The sequence below is a fragment of the Ochotona princeps genome, chromosome 2 (assembly GCF_030435755.1).
Source record: "Ochotona princeps isolate mOchPri1 chromosome 2, mOchPri1.hap1, whole genome shotgun sequence".
Taxonomy (NCBI): domain Eukaryota; kingdom Metazoa; phylum Chordata; class Mammalia; order Lagomorpha; family Ochotonidae; genus Ochotona; species Ochotona princeps.
The window spans coordinates 79,955,940-79,975,670 of NC_080833.1; the positions used below are offsets into that span (position 1 = coordinate 79,955,940).

The 19,731-nt window shown below is 41.6% G+C and overlaps 1 protein-coding gene across 1 annotated transcript in view; it reads right to left on the reverse strand.

The window, feature by feature from the left end:
• Window positions 1-2,011: 2,011 nt before the first annotated feature.
• The window catches only part of ARHGAP29 (Rho GTPase activating protein 29), a 56,987-nt gene continuing 39,267 nt past the window's right edge, over window positions 2,012-19,731 (reverse strand). The window contains exons 13-23 of the mRNA XM_058659313.1: window positions 16,739-16,896; window positions 16,125-16,264; window positions 15,799-15,903; window positions 14,906-15,004; window positions 13,789-13,928; window positions 13,331-13,519; window positions 12,932-13,069; window positions 7,707-7,939; window positions 6,144-6,462; window positions 5,905-6,013; window positions 2,012-3,225 (exon numbers count right to left, since the gene is read on the reverse strand). Coding sequence (XP_058515296.1) covers window positions 2,333-3,225; window positions 5,905-6,013; window positions 6,144-6,462; window positions 7,707-7,939; window positions 12,932-13,069; window positions 13,331-13,519; window positions 13,789-13,928; window positions 14,906-15,004; window positions 15,799-15,903; window positions 16,125-16,264; window positions 16,739-16,896 — 2,523 coding nt within the window. The 3' untranslated portion in view covers window positions 2,012-2,332. The remainder of the gene's footprint in view (window positions 3,226-5,904; window positions 6,014-6,143; window positions 6,463-7,706; window positions 7,940-12,931; window positions 13,070-13,330; window positions 13,520-13,788; window positions 13,929-14,905; window positions 15,005-15,798; window positions 15,904-16,124; window positions 16,265-16,738; window positions 16,897-19,731) is intronic.

Below are 19,731 nucleotides of genomic sequence, written 5' to 3' on the forward strand. Positions count from 1 at the left end.
AAACAGCTTCCTGCTGAGTAACTTCCACACGTCTGGGTGGCAGGACACAGAGCACACTGTGTGGGTATCTCAGAGCTATCTCCTCTCATGAGATACTTGCTTTAGGCCTCCAGGAAACCAGAAAGCATCTCCATGCTGGACAAGATACTACTGGTAAGAGCTCTAAAGACAAAAACCACCCAAAAGGAGAACTCTTCACTTGTCAGGTTGTGTTGTCTTCACATATTAAAAGATAGCAAGACATTTACATTTCCCGGGGCAGGTGTCTGGTCTAGCAGTTACGACACTCCCATCTTACAGTGGGGTGGATGGGTGTGAGCCCTGGCTCTGCTTCCGACTGCAGCTTCCTGCTAATGGACACCCTGGAAGGCAGCCCGTGTTGCTTCAAGCACTTGGGGCTGTGCCAACCATGTGGCAGACCTAGACTGAGTTCTGGCTTTTCCTGGCCCTGGCTACTGAGGGCATTTGGGAAGTGAATCAGCATATGGAATGCCTCTCCAGCTTCCATAATTACATAGATTTTAAGAATATCTTACAAGTTTTAGTATGAAACAGTTCTAGATAGTTGGTCATAGTTGTAGAACCACCAATAACCTGCACCCTTACAATGGCTCAAATGATAAATTTTGTTAAGTCTTTCACAATCAAGTTTTTAAGGATGTATTTTATGTCATTAAGATCACTAATGATAAAATATGATCTCCTCTGCGTTTGAGATTTACTATACCTGTTACACCTACCAAACTAGTTAATGTCCTTACTTGGTTGCTCAACTGTTACAGGTTGCTCTGAACCTGAAAAAGTTTATGTAAGAACTTTAAACAAAGTTCCTAACACATACAGCTAAAAACATGATGGCTTTAATTTTCTTTTTGCATTTTCATATATTAGTAGAATTCTTTCCTATTTTCACAATGTGTACTATTTTCAAGGCTTCAGCACAAACAGCCGGTTGTTCATTTCTCCCTCATCCTTACTGCCATGCAGATTGACTGTAAAAACACCTTCCCTTGAATGTCTTCCCTGTTGTAGTCCAGTGTTATTCACAAAGGGAACAGCTGATCGCCTCAAAGTCTCATACTCTAATGGTTTCAGAGAAGCTGCGAGAACTTGGAATAATTTAACAAGTTAATATTTATTTTATCATGTATAACATGGTCATACAAAAGCATTACTAGAAATGTAATTCACACATACAAAAAGAGGCTTTTTTGTCCCTTTTATATCCAATTTCAGACAAAATGGTGAACCCAGAAAACAGGGTTAGTTCTAAAAACTGGAAATTTTATAACTGAAACAGATCCCACCATCTACACCCTCTCTCGGACTCCAGAGCTTACTGACTGCACTTTCAGGATCAGCGCCAACCAATCTTCACTTCTTTTAGGTGAAATGTACATTTTCAATGATTGATGGTTCAGGTAGAAAAAGACATAAAACAATCCACAAGGCCAAACATTCTGTATAAAAGGAATGGCTTTTAACAAAGCCCACAATGGTATTAAGAAGAAATGCACTGAATTTAAAAACTTCTGAAAGAGGTTTGAGAGTGTTATCTAAAATGCCAAAAGGCTCAAAACTATTGTAAATTTGAACTTGATGTAGAGTAAAGGCAAATGGGAAAACACTATCAATGTTTTAAAACCCTCTAATACCAAGTAGGATGTGTCTAGAAAAAATATATATATATATTTAGAAACAGGAGGTTTAAGTGCATTTTCTTTGTACAACCTGACTACCACATGTAAAAAGTTGTAATTAATTAAAAATGAAATTAAATAGATTTGCAAGCCCTTTGGCTATTAGGTAAATATTAAAAAGTTATGTGAATTGACAACTGAAAAATAAAGCATACATACAAGCACAAATGTTCAGAAAGGCACTATAAAATTGTGTGGAAAAAACATACACATACCAAAGATCTTTCAGGCACTTGCATTCAGAAACATTTTATAAATAAGCACTTAGTTTCACTCCAAAAAATAAAGCTGATTTTCCCCCATTGCACCTGTATCATATCATATATTATGGATGCATTTAAGCGGGCCACTTTACAGGGAAAATCAACTGAACCTTAAAAACTACGAATCCACCTATTTTATTCACAATTTCCATAATACAGAATTTAAAGAGAATTGCAGTGAGTCACAAACATGACCCCATCAAGACATTCTACTAGTCAATACAACCACAAGGAGAATACAACACAATTAACAGAAAGCAAAATACGCAGTCCGGCAATTCTATACAAAAGGGGCCCCGTCAAACACTTTTATACAAACACACATACCACAAAACCAAACAGAGCAAAGGCAGCCTGGTGGTGAGCTCCCTACACAAACTGCGGGACCTCATCCTCGGGGTCTTCGAATTGCTGCATCCGTTTGAGCCTGGGTCTCTGGCACACAGCAGTCACCTCGGGCGGGGTGGCCTCCTCAGAGTTTTCTTTAGGCGGCCGACTGGGCTGCCCAGCACAAGCTGCTGCCCTGGCCAAGTCTGGCACTGACTTCTCTGTGTCACCCTGGGGAGTGTGTGCTGTGCCAGGAGGGGCTGGTGTCGAGGGTGAGGATGGCTTCTCTTCGCTGCCCCGGACGCTGCTGGCAGGAGTGCGTGGCTTGTAAAATGTTGTCCAGTGTTGCGGCTGCAGTGTTCTGGGCGCCCTGCCGGGAGCAGGCGCAGGAGTGCAGGAATCAGAGGCCCGTCTCTCCACAGCCTCTCGCCCTGACCTCACCGGCTCCGTGTGTGGCCTCCCGGGCTGGGGGACACTCCCGGAATGCTCCCCACCAATCCTGGGGCTGCCCAGCACAACTTTGACCTGGGGATCACCAGGCACAAACGTGGCAGTTTTGGTAGTAAAGCTGTTTGGTTCGTGCTGTTTATCCCGAGGTTTCTGCAGACTTTGTTGGTCAAAGCCATTGAATTTGGCACAGACGGTGGTAGAGGTGTCTTTTCTGTTAAATCCTTCATAGGCAGGATTCTTACAAAGCTTGTCAGAACTTAGATTCCCCGTATTCCTGCCAATTCTCTCATTAGGAGGGCTTGCAAGAAGCAGTCTGTCTACAGGCAAACTCACAGGCCTCATCCGGGTCCGTGGGATGTACCTCTGCATATTGTTCACTGTCCTGTCAGTTTTCAGAACCAGCGGCTTAGGGAGTCTGCACATGTCGTCCATCTTCTGGGATGCAGACTCATGCTCTTGGTCTAGAAGCAAACGCAGCTTGTTGTCTGAAAAAGAAAGCCAATGGCTTAGCTTCGTGGCACATGGTTTACAGGGGCATTCTCTCTCAACAGGAATCCCATACACTTTCCAACATGATATTCTCCACATACATGTGAGTTAATAAACATTTGTGCAATATTAAAATTATTTTTTAAGGTAAATAAACAAGTGGGTATTTAAAATTTTATCTAAATCAACATAGCCTGCATATTAGCATAACAAAAAACCAAAATGAAGTAACACTTGCTGGAGTAATTTCTTTTTATTTGTCATACAGGCACAAATGACTTCTGGGTCAAGGGATTGACATTTTTCAACAGACAGACACAGTTAAACTATCTCTGGGCCAGCAAAATGCCTCCACTGGCTAATTCTCCATTTCTGAACAGTGGCATTCCATTTGGGTGCCGGTTCGTGTCCCAGCTGCTCCACTTCCCATCTAGTTCTCTGCTTGTGGCCTGGGAAAGCAGCGAGGATGGCTCAGGTCCTTGGGACCCTGCACCCGTGTGGGAGACCGGAAGAGGCTCTTGGCTCGTCATCAGCTCAGCTCTGGCTGATGCAGCCATTTGGGGAGTGAACCAGAGGACGAAATCTCCCCTTTTCTCTGCAAAATCTGCCTTTCTGATGAAAATAAGCAAAATTTTTAAAAAGATTTACTTATTTTTATTACAAAGTCAGATATACAGAGAGGAGGAGAAATAGAGAGGAAGATCTTCCGTCTGATGATTCACTCCCCAAGTGAGCGCAATGGCCGGTGCTATGCCGATCTGGAGCCATGAGCCAGGAACCTCCTCTAGGTCTCCCACACGGGTGCAGGGTCCCAAAGCTTTGGGTCATCCTTGACTGCTTTCCCAGGCCACAAGCAGGGAGCTGGATGGGAAGTGGAGCTGCCGGGATTAGAACCAGCAACCATATGGGATCCTGGCGCCTTCAAGGTGAGGACTTTAGCCGCTAGGCTTCGGCGCCGGGCCCGAAAATAACCAAATTTTAAACAAACAAAAAAGTTAAACCATCTCATACACCAATCAAATACAGGTGTGTCCTGAATCCCAAGGATTTTGCTAACTCAATCTGCTTCTGACTCTTCGACCCCCACATCAGATGTTGATCCTGCCCCTCCCCTGGGACAGCTGGCATCTCTTCCCTGAGCTCCAACGTAATGCCAGGGGATGAGCTTCCTGGGTCCCCCACTTCCCTTTACAGAACATTCTGGGCGCCTGACCCATTTGCAGCTGGAGGTAAGCACCACAGTATACTCCTACAGATCTGTGGCAGAAGCTTCCAGCACCGTGGAGAAGAGTGCATCCTCTGCAGTTCCACTTTTGACCCCAGGAGGCCAGGCCCTGTCCCTGTGTGTCTTCATTAGAGACTAAGTGACCTACTAAGTGCTTAGAAGAGTCTGCTCTACAGTAAGTACTTGACAATTGCATGTATTACTACTATTCTTAACAGGGATTGTAGCTTTCATAGACAATGAAAAAAAAAAAGTGAAGTTTGTAAGTCAGACAGGACTGGACTGAAATTTTGCCTGAACAGCTTAGTACAGGTAGGTCCTTTCGCATGATTTAACCTCTTTTGACAGTTAGTTACGGGTTGAACATGGTAGAGCCCATCTAGAGAACATCACCTTCTTGCTTATGAAGACCGCACTAGACAATCAAACGAACACAGACCTAGCACACAGTAGGCAGGTCCTTGGCTTCCTTCCTTCTCAGACCCTAACCAAGCTGTGAGCATTGCTTTCTGATTACTTCCAAATGTAACACAAAGGTTGTATTTTGAAAAACTGGAATTTAGCTCTAATACTATAGAATTACAGTAACAAATGGGAGCTGGTTCACCAGCTGGCTGCTTTCAGTCTTCTAAGCACTCAGACAAAATGACTGCACAGAGAGCAGAGGGAAGGAAGAAAGATGACTGCAGTCAAGAAAACGCGGAAGACACAGGCATGTGTGTATTCATCGTGTTAAAGGTAGGTCATGGGTCAAGACACAAAAAACATTCATCTTTTTAAATGCCAGGAGTCTAGCTCGGTGTGTAGGAGCAGCCAGGCCAGCTGAAGACACAGTAACAGCAGACACCAGGAGTCACCACACTGCTGACCCTGCTCTGGCTTCAGCTGACAGCAAAAGCAAAAACAAAGACCAAAAATGTTCACAGAGAGCACTAAAACACCCATGAACTCCAAGATTATTTTTTAAAGAGAAGACAAATAATATTCAGTTAATGAAAAGTATGCTAACAGGCAACTTTCTCAAGGGCAAGCAAAGATTTAAACAATCTTCATCTTGACTTCCCTCCATTCTATTTACCCATTTCTTTTCTATTTTTTTAAAAGACTTCTTTATTTATTTGAAATGCAAAGTTACAGGGTGTGGGATTGAGGGGCAGGAGCACAGGAAATGGGGGGAGAGCTTCACCAAATGGCCGCAACGGGCCGGGCCGGGCCGGTCCAAAGCCAGAAGCCTAGAATTTCATCCTTGACTGCCCCATGGCTGTCAGGGGCACAGGGACTTACAGCACCTTATACTGCTTTCCGAGGGAGCTGGATTGAGCATCTGAGACTCACACTGTTTCTCATATGGGATGCCACATCACAAACTGTACCACAACATAGGCCACAAGCTTGTAATCACTATTTGCAAAGTTTTAAGCTAACTTTTTTTTTACACACAGTCACTCACCAATAAGACATGCGTCACATTTTTCTAACACATTATGCCTGCGTTCTGATTCATCAAATGATGTAGCTGGCTCAAAAATTTTGCTTTCACTCTCTGCAGTACGGACATCCTGTTAACAGAAGAGGATTTTTAAACTTCAAGAAGCAAAAGGCACCTCGAAATAAATACTTCAAGTATTTTTAACTTACTAACATTACAAAAGTTCTGATATAATCTTATCAGTAAAGGTGAGAACTTACTTCTTTCGAAGAAAAAAACAGTGTGTTCATGGAAGGTTCTGCATCTCTTTCCTCCGGTGATAAGTGAGGCTTGGGGAGACAGCCTGGATCCGCCTGAGGTACAGCAACCCCCGTACCATCCTGTGGCTGGAGTGATCCATCGAAGATCTTCTGGGAGTAAGTGATGAGGAACTCTACCAACCGCGCTTGGTTCGAATATTCAGCCAAGGAGGAGATGGTGATAGGGGCAGTTGTTGGCCTTGGCCTGATGAGGCTTGGTCCAAATATGACCCCCAAATTTTTGGCATTCATCTTGTTTTCTTCTGCATGATCGACTACCCTGAAAAGTAGAACACATGAAACTGAACGGGATTTGCCTATTATGGCTTGTTGATGACAGTTTACTGTGGGTTGGGGAAGAGTGGAGGGGCAAAAACAAAACAAAACAAAACAAAAACAGGCTATATAAGTCCAGGAAAAGCTAGGATGGGGAAAGAGCCAGGATAAAGAAGCTATTTACTTGATTAAAACACTCACCACATATCAAACTGGAGTTCACGATATTTTATTAGGATGACATTCAATTAAGCAGAAGAAACTACCCCAATTTGGCCAGGAGAAAAAAAACCCCACCTCTCCCAAATAATACTAAACAAACATCCCAGCTCACATCTTAGCACATATCACGTCTCAGGTCCTTTCATGTTCTCTTACTGCCCAAAGCTCATTTTCCAAACTATCTGATTCTCCCTCGGATCACCCTATCCTATACGCACTCTCAAATGCTCTAGTCTCATTTAAACTTCTCATCCTTTATTTTTGTGATTTTGAGGTCCAAAGTGTAGTCAAGGCCTCCTCTCCCACCCACATTGCTGACAGGAAGATGTAATAGGCACATCTGAGCAGGCTGTTTCGACTCACAACCCTTTAGTGAGCTGACGAAGAAGGAGGTCAATGCCCTTGCCAGGTATGCAAGACTTACCAGGTTTTTACCTAGCCCAGTTCCTACCACTGTTGGCTCTACTGGAGCCTACTCAAATTACTTAAAATTTCCAAATGCAAAATGTTATTTTGTGCCTGCAACCCTTTGCCTGGAATGTTCTTCTGCAAATTCTCTACCACCAAATCATTATTCAGTCGTTCAAGTCTGACTCAAGGACCATGTGCACTTCCAAGCCTCCCTTTCTGCACGCTGTGCAGATAGCTCGGTGCGAACAAGACGACACTGTGCTACACTGGCCTGCAGGTCCGTGCCCCAAGCTGATGAGACTACTGCATGGTGGAAACCCCAGGGTTCCATGCTTATCTCCTCAGTCAGCCCTTGGCACAGACGAGACATCAGAGGGAACAATGTTGGTTGCGGGGACACATTGAATGTTTCCCTTCCTGTAACATGCACTGGAAATGACATGTTATTTCTTAAAAAAAAAAAAACCCAGAGTGATATGAACATGTTCACACACTTCTCAACTCTCTGTCACCCATGCGTTCTTTAGGTATGGTTTACCACAACCAAAACCAAAAACAAAACACTAGTCAATTATCCACCCACTAATGCATGCCTTAACTGTATATAATTCTTACCGCCTAAGATGTGTTATGAGGTAATGAAGACTGTTAAAATTTGATGTTGGCAGTTGTCTCAGAAGGTCCTTGGTTTTTAAGAGAATTCGGTTTATTTCTATACACACATTTGGCCATTTTTTGTCCTCAAAGCTATCCTTCTTTGTTTCTTGTTCTTCATTTACATGTTGGATTTCCTTTGCAAGGTCTATGAATTCCTTGTACAATCGGAATAAAATAAATGGTTCTGGGAGCTAAAGAAATAAAATTACATTAGAAACATTATCCTATTTTTTCCTGCCAAAAAACAACTGCTACTGATAGTGACTGAAGGATTAGCATGTTCTTTTAGATAAACAAGATTTAAAGTAAATTCACATTTAGAAATTTACCTGTTTGCCATGTATGTGAAGTAAAAGCAAAATCTGGAACCATCACCATAAGTAATATCTATATTAAACATGAATATAAATCAGTAAACCTCTAAACTGACAATTCTTTTTTTTTTAAGATTTATTTATTTTTATTACAAAGTCAGATATACAGAGAGGAGGAGAAATAGAGAGGAAGATACTCCGTCCGATGATTCATTCTCCAAGTGGCTGCAACGACTGGAGCTGAGCTATTCCAAAGCCAGGAGTCAGGAACTTCCTCCAGGTCTCCCACACGGGTGCAGGATCCCAAGGCTTTGGGCCGTCCTCAACTGCTTTCCCAGGCCACAAGCAGGGAGCTGGATGGGAAGCGGGGCTGCTGGGATTAGAACCGGCGCCCATATGGGATCCCGAGCGCGTTCATGGCAAAGACTTTAACCACTATACTATCATGCCGGGCCCTAAACCTACATTTCTATGATAGAATTTAAAAGCTCTGCTGTACGTACTATATCACAACTGTCCCAAAGATCACAAAATCTATAACTGTTTCACAAACATGCATAGGGCCTAGCAAAATGGTTCAGTGGCTAAATCCTAGCTTTGCATCTGCTCGGATTCCATACGTGTGCTGGTTTGTGCCCTGGCTGCTCTACTTTCCATCTAACTCCCTGCTTGTGGCCGGGGAGATTAGTCGAAGATGGTCCAAAGACTTGAACCTGCACCAGTGTGGGAGGCCCAGAGGAAGCTCCTGGCTTCAGATCGGCTCAGTTCTGGCCATTGTGGCTACTTGGGGAGTGAGCCAGCAGATGGATCTTTCTGTAGATCTGCCTTTCTGATAAAAGTGAATAAATCTTGACAAATCCAGGATAATGCTAAGTCCAATGGATGAAAAAAACTGACAGACTGAATTTCACTGGCATAGTTAGGAGACACACAAAGAATTAAAGTCTCTAGGTCCCTTATTTTCACTTTGGTCAGATTAAAAAGTGGCATCAGAAAACATGCCCTGCAAGGAAGACACTGTCACTGTTTCATTTTTGAAATCTTTAAGCACTTGCATCACTGGAGGTAGGTCAAGAGAAAAAGCTGCTCTCAAGCTAATAACCAGCAAGCTGTTTTATCTGTTCACTGCCCTAGCAGGCGTCCACGTCTCCACTGCTCAGCAGGAGATGCAGCATTGCCCCTTGAAGTCTTATATTTCTGTGGAGAGGCAAGCAGCCCTTGTCAGGTCTCCCCTGCTGCTCTGACAGAAGGGCAGCCTGGAGAAGTCAGTCCAACCCTTGCAACCTGAAGGAAGTCAATCACACTTCCGAAGCTTCAGACTCCCCACGACGTAAATGAGCATGCTGAAGGTTACCCTTGAACACTAGCAGATGTTTTTCTTTCTTCATTAAAGATTTACTAAAATTTATTTGTCAGGGCCCTGTGTCGTGGCCTAGTGACTAAAGTCCTCACCTTGAATATGCTGGGATCCCATATGAGCACCAATTCTAATCCCGGCAGCCCTGCTTCCCATCCAGCTCCCTGCTTGTGGCCTGGGAAAACAGTCGAGGACAGCACAAAGCTTTGGGACCCTGCATCCACGTGGGAGACCTGGAAGAGCTCCTGGCTTCGGATTGGCTCAGCACTGATTGTTGTGGTCACTTGGGGAGTGAATCATCGGACGTTAGATCTTCCTCTCCGTCTCTCCTCCTCTCTCTATATATCTGCCTTTCCAATAAAAATAAATAAATCTTTTAAAAAAATGTCAGGCAGGGAGACCAAAAGGGAGACCTTCCATCTGCTGGTTTACTCCCCAAACAGACAGACCTGGGCCAGGCCAAAGTCAGGAGACAGGAGTTGCCTTCTTAGCTCTCACGTATGTTGCATGGGCTCCAGTACTTGAGTCATCCTCCACTGCTCTCTAAGGTGCATAACCAGGAGGCAGGACTTGAACTGGCACTCCAGTGTGCATACCAGCATCACGCACAGCAGCTTAACCTGCTGCGTCACAATGTCGGTTCCTGTTCTATGATTTTCCACACAGAAGGCTTGGCCCTGCAATATTTCTGAGAATACAAGCTGGTAACATGGATGAACTCCATTCATGCTCTCTTCCCAGCAGGCGGGAAAAGATAAAGCATGATGTTTACGAGACTCAGCCTCCACTTCTCAGCTGAGTTTTCCATAAAACGCGATTAAAAAGATGTCAACAGATTCCTGGGCTAACATGGCAGACACAGCAATTACACTTTCTTTCTCTCCTATAACTCCATTTAAGTGCAGTAAGCCACAAGGACCAGATGAAACCAAAGTAACACTTCAGAAGCTGAAGAGCAGATGATCCAGTGCTGAGTTAGAAGACCCAAGAAAGTTACCCCCTGCACTGTCGCCACATGCCAGAATGAGTCCCGAGGAGACCCGTGCACTGACATCACATCCCTGGATCTTGGGGGAGGGTGAGCTAGCTGAGCAACCTTAGCTCCCTAGGTCCCCCACTCTATTCTACACCCCTGAGCAGCCTCCACCCCATAGGCCCAGAGATTTCTTCTCTGGGCAACAGATAACAGAGTGTCTCTGGAAAGTCAATGCTAATCCAGAGGAACAGGTGGGCAACAGTGTGAATGTGAGTGTGACGACTGACTGCAGAGACCCTCTGGCCCTCCTGTCCTCCTGGATGCCCACGGCTTTGGTGCAGACTGTAGATATGGGAAGCCCCCTTCTCTGGAGAACCACAGCAGCCTGAAAGACCAGATCTAGACAGAGGGATCAGAGATACAGACATCAGGTGCCTGCCCTGGAGCCCACCTGGATCTCCCTGAAATAAACGTCAACGTCCTCAAAGCCTTTGTGTGCAAGATCTTCCAAGAGGATCCAATTCCCAACTCCGTCTAAGCAGACAACCGTGAGAAGACAGAGATACAATGGGTAGTAAAAAAAATCGCCTTGATGGTCGAGAATTAAGCTGTGAATGTGGTGGCAACTAGACACACACAGCTACCAGCACTGGAAACAAAACTGTTCCTGAGATGTGCTTCTAAATGAAGAACACACGCCACATTTCAAAGACTCAGGGTCCACCAAAAACATTTCATTAATAATTTTATAATATCAATGAACTCTTCAAAAGATGTCTTAGGTATGGTAATTAAAAGAAAGATTAACCTCACCTACTGAATTGCATGCCTAATAGAAAAAATCTTACACTATATATGCAGCTCACATTATATTTCTATTGTACAGGGCTGGAGGATAAACAAGAAAAAGAATCTTCTGGGAAAACAAAACAAAACCCCTCAATATCCTCCTGTAGACAAGATGCTGCGTTTGTTGTAAAAGCAGGGAAGAAGAGAGGGGTTTAGATTTGATCGCTGCAGGCATCTGGGGAACAGAGCAGCAAATGGGAACATTACCCATCTCTGTCTCGTCAACAAATTTAAAAAATAAAGGAATAGAGAAACGAGTTCTTAGAAATTAAAACATGTTCTTAGGAATGAAATAATTCAAACCTGAGGTAGAAGACAAAATTGAGAAAACCTATTTAAAAAAAGATTGAAATAAACCAAAGAAATAAATAATAAAGAAGCGGCGGGGGAAGTAGAGAATCACTAGTAAAGACTGTTGCGTATCTAAATAAAAAGGTCAATATAGAAAGTATATGGAAAATAGTAAGACGTGAGTAACAAAATAAAATTCTAAGAAACAAAGGATGAACCAGAACAGTAACAGCTCATGGAATCCCTAGAATGGAAAAAACCACATCTGTTTCAGGCACGTGAGTGAAACTTTAGGACAATGAGGAAAAAAGGAAGATTTCCATAAACTTTCAGAGAGAAAACAGTCCAGACGAAAGGAATGAGAAAGACTGCAGGTTTCCAACAGACCAAAAGAGTAATAAGCCTTCAAAACTCTCGAGACAAATCATTCCCAGCCTAGAATACTATAATCTTCCACACTATCTACATTAATGATTTCCACTGAAGAGAGGTAAACAAGGTTTCAAATATTTACTCCTACACCACCTTTCCCCAGCAGCAGCCGGGCAGAGCGGACCCCTGAAGACTGATGCTCCGGGCTAAGAAGGAGCCTGCCCACAGCCACAGCACTCCAGATGCACACTGCAGGAACCATCATCACTGCTGTCTTCATTCCACCTGCCAGCAGAATTGCAGGTGGGACTGGCCTGGATCTTTTCTATGACTGCCGCATGACAATGTACTAATTCTCACATCCCTTTCACCCGCAGCCACCACAGTCACTTACCTCACCCCACAAACACAAACTGCAGCAACAGCACAGAAAAGGAAAAGGTGGAGCAGCCCACTCTGTGACCTCAACTCCTACGCTACTGCCCAGCTTACAGGACAGTTCCACCTGCTGCCCCAAATATGGTGAACTCCACATTCCAGTGACACGTTGGTGACCTTGCTCACCGACCGGGTCCCACAACAACTATTTTTAAATACCCAGGAAGGTGAAGGCAGGCTATGACCCAGACGTTGTTCTACTGCTGAATCTTGCGACAGGCTGAATACCAGGCTTTTCTTACTCAGCTAGAAGGATGTTTTCATTAGTGTTCTAAAACTTCATGAAACATGACTCGAGGATAAACAACCAATATTAAAAACTACCAAAAAAATGAGAGGGAACTACTAACTGGTAAGGTAAAGATTTCATAGTTACATTTCTGTTGTTTCCTTAAGCTGGGTGACAGGACATGGGTTTAGTTGTTTCAGTTCTTTAAACTGTACATACATTTTACACACTCTTCAATCTTTATACTAGTAATTAGATATAAGTTGAGGCTATTTAAAATTCACAAATGCTACTGGCAAAATAGAAATCTTATTTTCGCTCAGAAACTTAATAGGTTTAAAGAGTAAAAACTTTTACCTGTCGAAGATATAATTTCAAGACATCACAGATGTCATGTGAACTAAACTCTGAAATATCTACCAAGTGTATTCCATTTTCCAAAGCTTGACACAGTTTTTCGGTTTTTATTTTGTTGCCACACACACGATAGATTCCCTTGAGTAGAAAAGAAAAAATTTTGCTTGAGCACAAACACCTAAACTCAGATCTCTAAATATATTTGATGTGTCTACTTCACTTTTTGTTAATATTTTAAAAAAGAACTAGTCAGAGCCAAATGAAGCAACATTTTCTAAATAAATCTGAGTAAATTCAAGTGCCCACAACTAAACGCATGATCTTCCTTTAAAGTATCCTTTTCATGAAACAGATCATGCAGGCATTTATGATGTAAACTGTGTGAGAGTTACCACATACCTGCAGAGACAGTGCTCTATTTTCAATCTCTGTGGCACATATTTTGAGTATGAAAGGGATGCCATCTGCTTCTTTTTTTGCAACTTGCGCGAATTCTGCCCCAAATAAGTGTACTTTTCCCAGAAGTTTCTGATGACCACAAATGATGACTAAATTTTCCAAACACTTTCGGTGACAAACAAGGAGACACTACAAGCGAATGATGGTTTAAAATTGGTTAATTCATCTTAAAAACTATTCACAACTGAATAAATTGTACATAGAGGGGAAACATAACAAAATGATTTTTAAATAGTATCACTTTTGCTTTTGAAATATTTCACAGAAAAATGAAACATAAAATCAGAATGCACACTGCAGTAAATTAATTAAAAATATGATTTGCCAGAGATGCTAGCAAGTAAAATACCAAAATACCAGAGCTCTAAGCTGGGGATGCACGCAGTTCCAAACCTTACCTCTTCGCATTCAACACCCTGGAACACTACGATGCCTTCACAATCTCTGCATTTTGTGGGGGATCTTAATTTGCGGAACTTGTGGGTAAGAGCTGCCTTTGACATCAACGTTTTCTTAAATGCTCCAATGGAATTGGGTCCTTAAAACAGAAACGGTTTATAATGTATATTAAAACTATAAGAATAGGGCAGACTCGCACATCTGACACGGTACTCTGGGTAAAACTGTGTCATCATTCACATATTACAGTTTAGTCTGATTTTGTAAACATAACACTGGATTTATAGAGCTCTTTCAAGGCACACATATTTCTCATTTTTAGTTATGAGTGAAAGTCACCATCAAACCAGTAAGATAATTCTAATTCAGTCAGCATAATGCTTTCAGAATCAGCACATTCATCTTATATTTAATATGTTTTAATAGGACTTAGAGCCGGGAAGGGTGTTTCTGAAAAAGATCCTTATAAATGCTTCAAAGTCAAATAGTTTTCTGAAGGTTGTGTGTCAGCATTAAGCATAGAGCTATTCTTAATTCCTACACTTGATCTTAGCCAAAAAGCTGAGAAGCGATGCCTATTTTAGATTCCTTATAAAATATTCTATATCAATATTAACAGTAAAGATCAAATACACTTATCAAGAAGCTACACTGATTTAACAAATAGTGTCCAAACAATCATTTAAAGGCTAGAAAATGCACACCACTGGCTAAAGTCACCGCAGTAACTGACTTTACACGCTTCAGCGTTCCTTGGCTTCATTCAGTGCGTTCACCCACTTTTCCTGCTTGGCTTCCTGCGCTGCTTCTTCTGAAAGGGCTTTTTCAGGATTTCTCATGCATGCCAACATTTTAACAGCATGTCATTTATGAGGTTTGTGAAAAGGCATAATATTTAGTCCACTAGTTTTGCTTCTTACTCTCTTTGTATTCATAACATTTAATACATAATAAACCCATGATTGCACATAATTATTGGGAGATACTTAAGCCATCACAATGTCATGTGTTTAATATACAGTAATGTAATTCTTTGAAATTTTACCATTTTTCTAGTATCACGCAATACATGAATTCATCTGGGTTAGTGGGACTTAATTCAGGGGAGCATATTACCAGCTTCTGAAGGGGATGGCGGCTCTCTTTCATCTAGATCATCTGCAGAAGACATGGTTCCACTGGATGGGGTTCGAGGGAGTTTTCGATGAAAGTCTCCTAAAAGAAGATTGTTGATACAATTATCTGACCCTTCACTGGAGGTTTTTAGAAATGGAGAGTCACAGTATTTTTTAAGTTAGAGTCACACTATTTTATTTGCTTCAATGTAAAAATTTGTTTCTGTTACATTCTGCCTAGAGAGAATTCCTTAACCAAATCTGATTTTTCTAAGTTAAATTTAAGGGTCATACATTCCATTGAAATGAGACTTCTATTTCCAACTTCTAAGATTTGTTGATCTTTTTTTTTTTTCCTGAAAGGCAGGTTTTACAAGAGAGAGGAAGCATCTTCCATCTGCTGGTTCACTCCCCAAACAGCCGCAATAGCTGGAGCTGGGCCAGTCCAAAGCCAAGAGCTTGGAGCTTTTTCTGGGTCTCCATGTCGGTGTGGGAGGTTCTAAGTACCTGGGACATCTTTTGTTACTTTCTTACACTTTTCTCCCTCTGAGGGAGCTGGATCAGGAGTAAAGTACCTGGCACTGCAAACAGTGCCCATATAGGAGGCTGATTCCACAGAAAGAGGCTTGGCTTACTATGCCAAAGTGACAGCCTCATGCCAACTTCTGGTAGTAAATACTACATAATATGAGCTCCACAAGACATGAGGAATATTTCAGGTGTCATGCAGTGTTTGCTAAGTATAAACAGATGTATAAAATATAACTTGAGGCTTTCCAAAAATGCACGTGAGGCTTTCTAAAATACGAACATTTGTGAATACAACAATGCCAGAATAAAGAACTTTTTAATCTTTCACTGAATTTTTACTGCCAGACTTAAATATTTACATACCTGGACTTACAGATTCAGAATCCAGAGATCTAGACTCACTGCTTCCTCCAGTACTTTCAGAGTCACTAAACATCCCAAATGTCCATGATCTTATAAAAGAAGGCCCTTGAAGAAAAGGACACTAACGTCAAAGCTTGAGTATTAGTATACCAAACAGAATATAGCACAGTGACTCCAACAATCAATTCCTAATGCAGGTCCAGTGGTTATAGCTGGGAATGGTTTTCCACGCTTACAATGTCTGCTTTTCTCAGCCCAGAGCTCCACCTCACTCAATAACCACATGTGAGTAACTTACTGTGTGCATGTGCAGTGTGGCAACATACCTGTGATATCCACACTGTTGGAGCATCTGTCCTCTTCAATTCTATGAGAATTGTCAGGAAGGCGCACAGCATCCTCTACAGAGTTGGCAGGTCTGTATCCAGAAGTCTGGGGGCTGTTTGTTAACTGCTTATTTACATTCCTAAGAAAAACCAAATAAAGCTCAGTACTCAGAAGAATAACTGATAGTCTATGTTTGTTTTTTATTCAAAATGACTTGTTAATTTAATTAATGGAATAATCAAACTAATTATTAAGAACAAATAATATTCTATCATTCAGCTTCTTATAAAAGATGTGAACACAACTTTTAAATTACTGTTACTTATTATGGTTGAGACATGGAAAGAAATAGCCAAAATGCAGTTAGCAATTCAAGTTTGGTGGGAAAGGCAGGTTACACTGTGGGGGCACTCAAAACACACACAGCTGTCACACTCCAGTCTCACACAATGTTTTCAGGAAGCTGTGCTCTCAGGCCAAGTCATACCTACTCTTCAGATATACTAAGAAACCACAAGAAAAGCTTCAGGAATCTTAAAGCAAGTTCTGTCAGTGCTAAGAAAGACACTTCCTTCTACTGGATAGGAACTTAACAATGACTGCTTCATCTCACCCATCAACTTTTTCTTCTTCGGCTGCATTTGTAGCTTTGACAAATTCGCTGTACTCTTGGCCTGGATCATAGAGTTTGGCACTTTCACAGAGAGACTGTAAACTGCTGGCAAGCGAGGCAGCCTGCAGATGCTGCATCTGGAAGAGGTTCACTGTTACCTGTGGTCACAAAGACAGAAGGCAGAGGAACATACATTACCCAGAATGAGGGAAACGTACATTTATCTCAGGGACAGCACCAACAAAAAGACCACACAGTGAAGCATGCTATGCTGTCTGATACTGTTCAAGTCTAAATTGGGCAGGAGGAAAAAAAAAACTTTTAGTCTAATATTTAGGAGTGATCATTCCAGTAAACAAACAAACAAAAACCTTCTACACTAAAAACTTTAAAAATGCAATTTATGTCCCCCTTCCTTCAGACTTTCAGAAGATGTGTTTTGATGATCCCCAACTCCGTACTCTGTATCCTCTGCTTAAGGTCTTAGGTGAAAAATGCAATCATAAGCACTATTTTTTATTCCATCTTTATAGTTCTATTAAAAGAGAAATGTTTTGCTACTTATGTCTCCCACAGCACTCAGATTAATTATCCCTAATTTGTTTTAAGTCATTATTCTAATAAACTTCTACAAATACCTAAACATATGATCACTACTACTATTTACAGTAACAATAACAACAACAGTTATCAAAGGCTACAATATGTCAGGCTCACTCTCTCAGCTTTACATGAATTAACTAATTTGACATTCCTGAAAACCTGGGCTTTAGCATATCACTGAAGAATTTCATGCTTTTGTCAGAGTGGTGTTGGAGCAAGGAAAATAAGACAGCCTGTGGTAGTGAAGAGTGACTCGAGCCCTGTGAAATCATGCCAGGTTCACAGGTGATAAGCAAGGATGTGCTTGTGGAGGGATAGCTTCAACATAAAAGGTGAGAGATGGACCCTCTGAGGAGGCAACACTGCAATGGGGTGATGACGCAGCAGAGAGCCGGAGAAGCTGCTGGAGAAGAGTGAGACAAACAGGAGGGAGCAGTGCACAAGGGAGTGGGGAACACCACTGTGCTCCAGAAGCAGTGCAAAGGCGGGGCTGCAGCGCACTGGAAGAAGTGGAACTTCTGAGACAATGCCACAAGAGCAGTTATCAAAACCATGGTAAGGAGCTGGAAGTGAAAGGAGTAAGCCAGGGATTTTATACAAGCTACAACAAGATCTGATTTATTCTTTAAGATGACACTCTGGCTCCTGTGTGGGAATTTTTTAAGGGAATCAATGTGAATGGATGTCAAATTTCATTTGGTTTAGTTATACTTCAAAGGCTCCAGTGCTTCCTTCACATGTCTCATGCTACATGAAATGACAGGATGAACTTCTGCTTAGACTCTGAGTCCTTTCCAAGGTAGACAGGCATTTCCCAAAAGATGACTGACTCAGCACATAATACTCTAAAAGTGCACTCAACAAGAGTTGATTTGTATCCTATCTCTTTCAAGGGACAAAGGCAGCTCACACTGCATACGGCACAGGAACTGAATTTATCAGGGTAACCACAGGCCGACAGTGGCCTGATCCTACTCTTGATCCTCAAAGTAACCTGCATGCTGGGTACCTTTGATCAGGTACTACAACTTCTCTCTAATACTGAAAATATAACATGAAAAAGTTAATGTTCAAATGCAGATTCTGACTCCAAAAGTCTAGGCTGAAACTCAAGATTTGCTTTCTTATCAGCTCCCCATATGATGGCAATATGAGTGGTCCAAAGACCACTCTTTTGAGTACAAAGGCTTTTAAAACTTTTTCCTTACCAGTAAGAGGGAGTTAAAAACAACCACATCTATTTAGTATGATTTAATCAAATAAGGTAGTACAGGCAAAGCTTTTGGTACACTGACAGACACATATTCAGTCTTGACTGTTGTTTCATAGGGCACTTCAAAAATTTCATGGAAAATGCAATGAAAAGATACTCTGAGAAACCTACATGAAAATTTAAACCATGGTTAAGATGCAAATTGTCTGTAGAAGCAGCTAAGATCCCTAAAATAATTTTCAAGACTGAGGGAAAGAATACAGAGGACTTTCCAAACCTGTGAGAAAATCACAAAAGGTCAGGCATTTATTTGAGTCACTGACCCTCAGAGGAAGGAGCAGGATGCTACCAACAATGTTTGAAGAAACAACAGCTAAGAACTTCCCAAGCTTTCCAAGAGTCAAATTTGCAGATTCAACAAGTTCAATGAATTCAAAATAGAAAAAACTTCATGCCAAGATACATCTTAGTGAAACTATGGAAAACCTAAGACAAGGGAAAAAAAATCTAGAGCATATTCAAAAAAAAAAAAAATCTACACCACACAAGGGGAACAGCGATGATGGATTTCTTGTGAAAAACTATGAAGGTCAGAAGGCAATGGAACAGTATCTTTCGAGCAGTAAAAGGCAAGAACTGTATTCGGCATTTAGAATTCTATCTCAGGTGAGAACATCTTTCAGGAATGAAGACAAAATAAAGTCAATCTCAAATGCAGAACAACCATGCCAACTCATTGCTTCCTATTAGAACTCACTGCAGACCTATTACAGAATATGGTAAAGAAGTTTTACTTACTAGATAAATGTTACCAGAAGGAAGATGGACTACAAGAATCACAGAAGAATCACAGAAGAATCGTAAATACAGTAAACTACTTCTCTCCACTTAACAAATTTCACTTTTAAAAGTAAAAAGCGTAAGACTGGTTTGATGAAATAATGGACACGTATAGATGAGGTTTACACACATCAAACTACAACCAAGAGTTGGGGAAGTCTTGATGCTTAATAGAAGTGTCTACCTTTAAGAACTTTAAAGAAAAACGGAAAATAAATGGAAAGCATACAGAAATAAAAAAAAGTAGAAATTGATAAAATAAAAAAAACAATGAAAATAAGAGCTGATTCTTTGGAAAGATGAATAAAACTTGCAAATCTCACCAGACTGAACACAT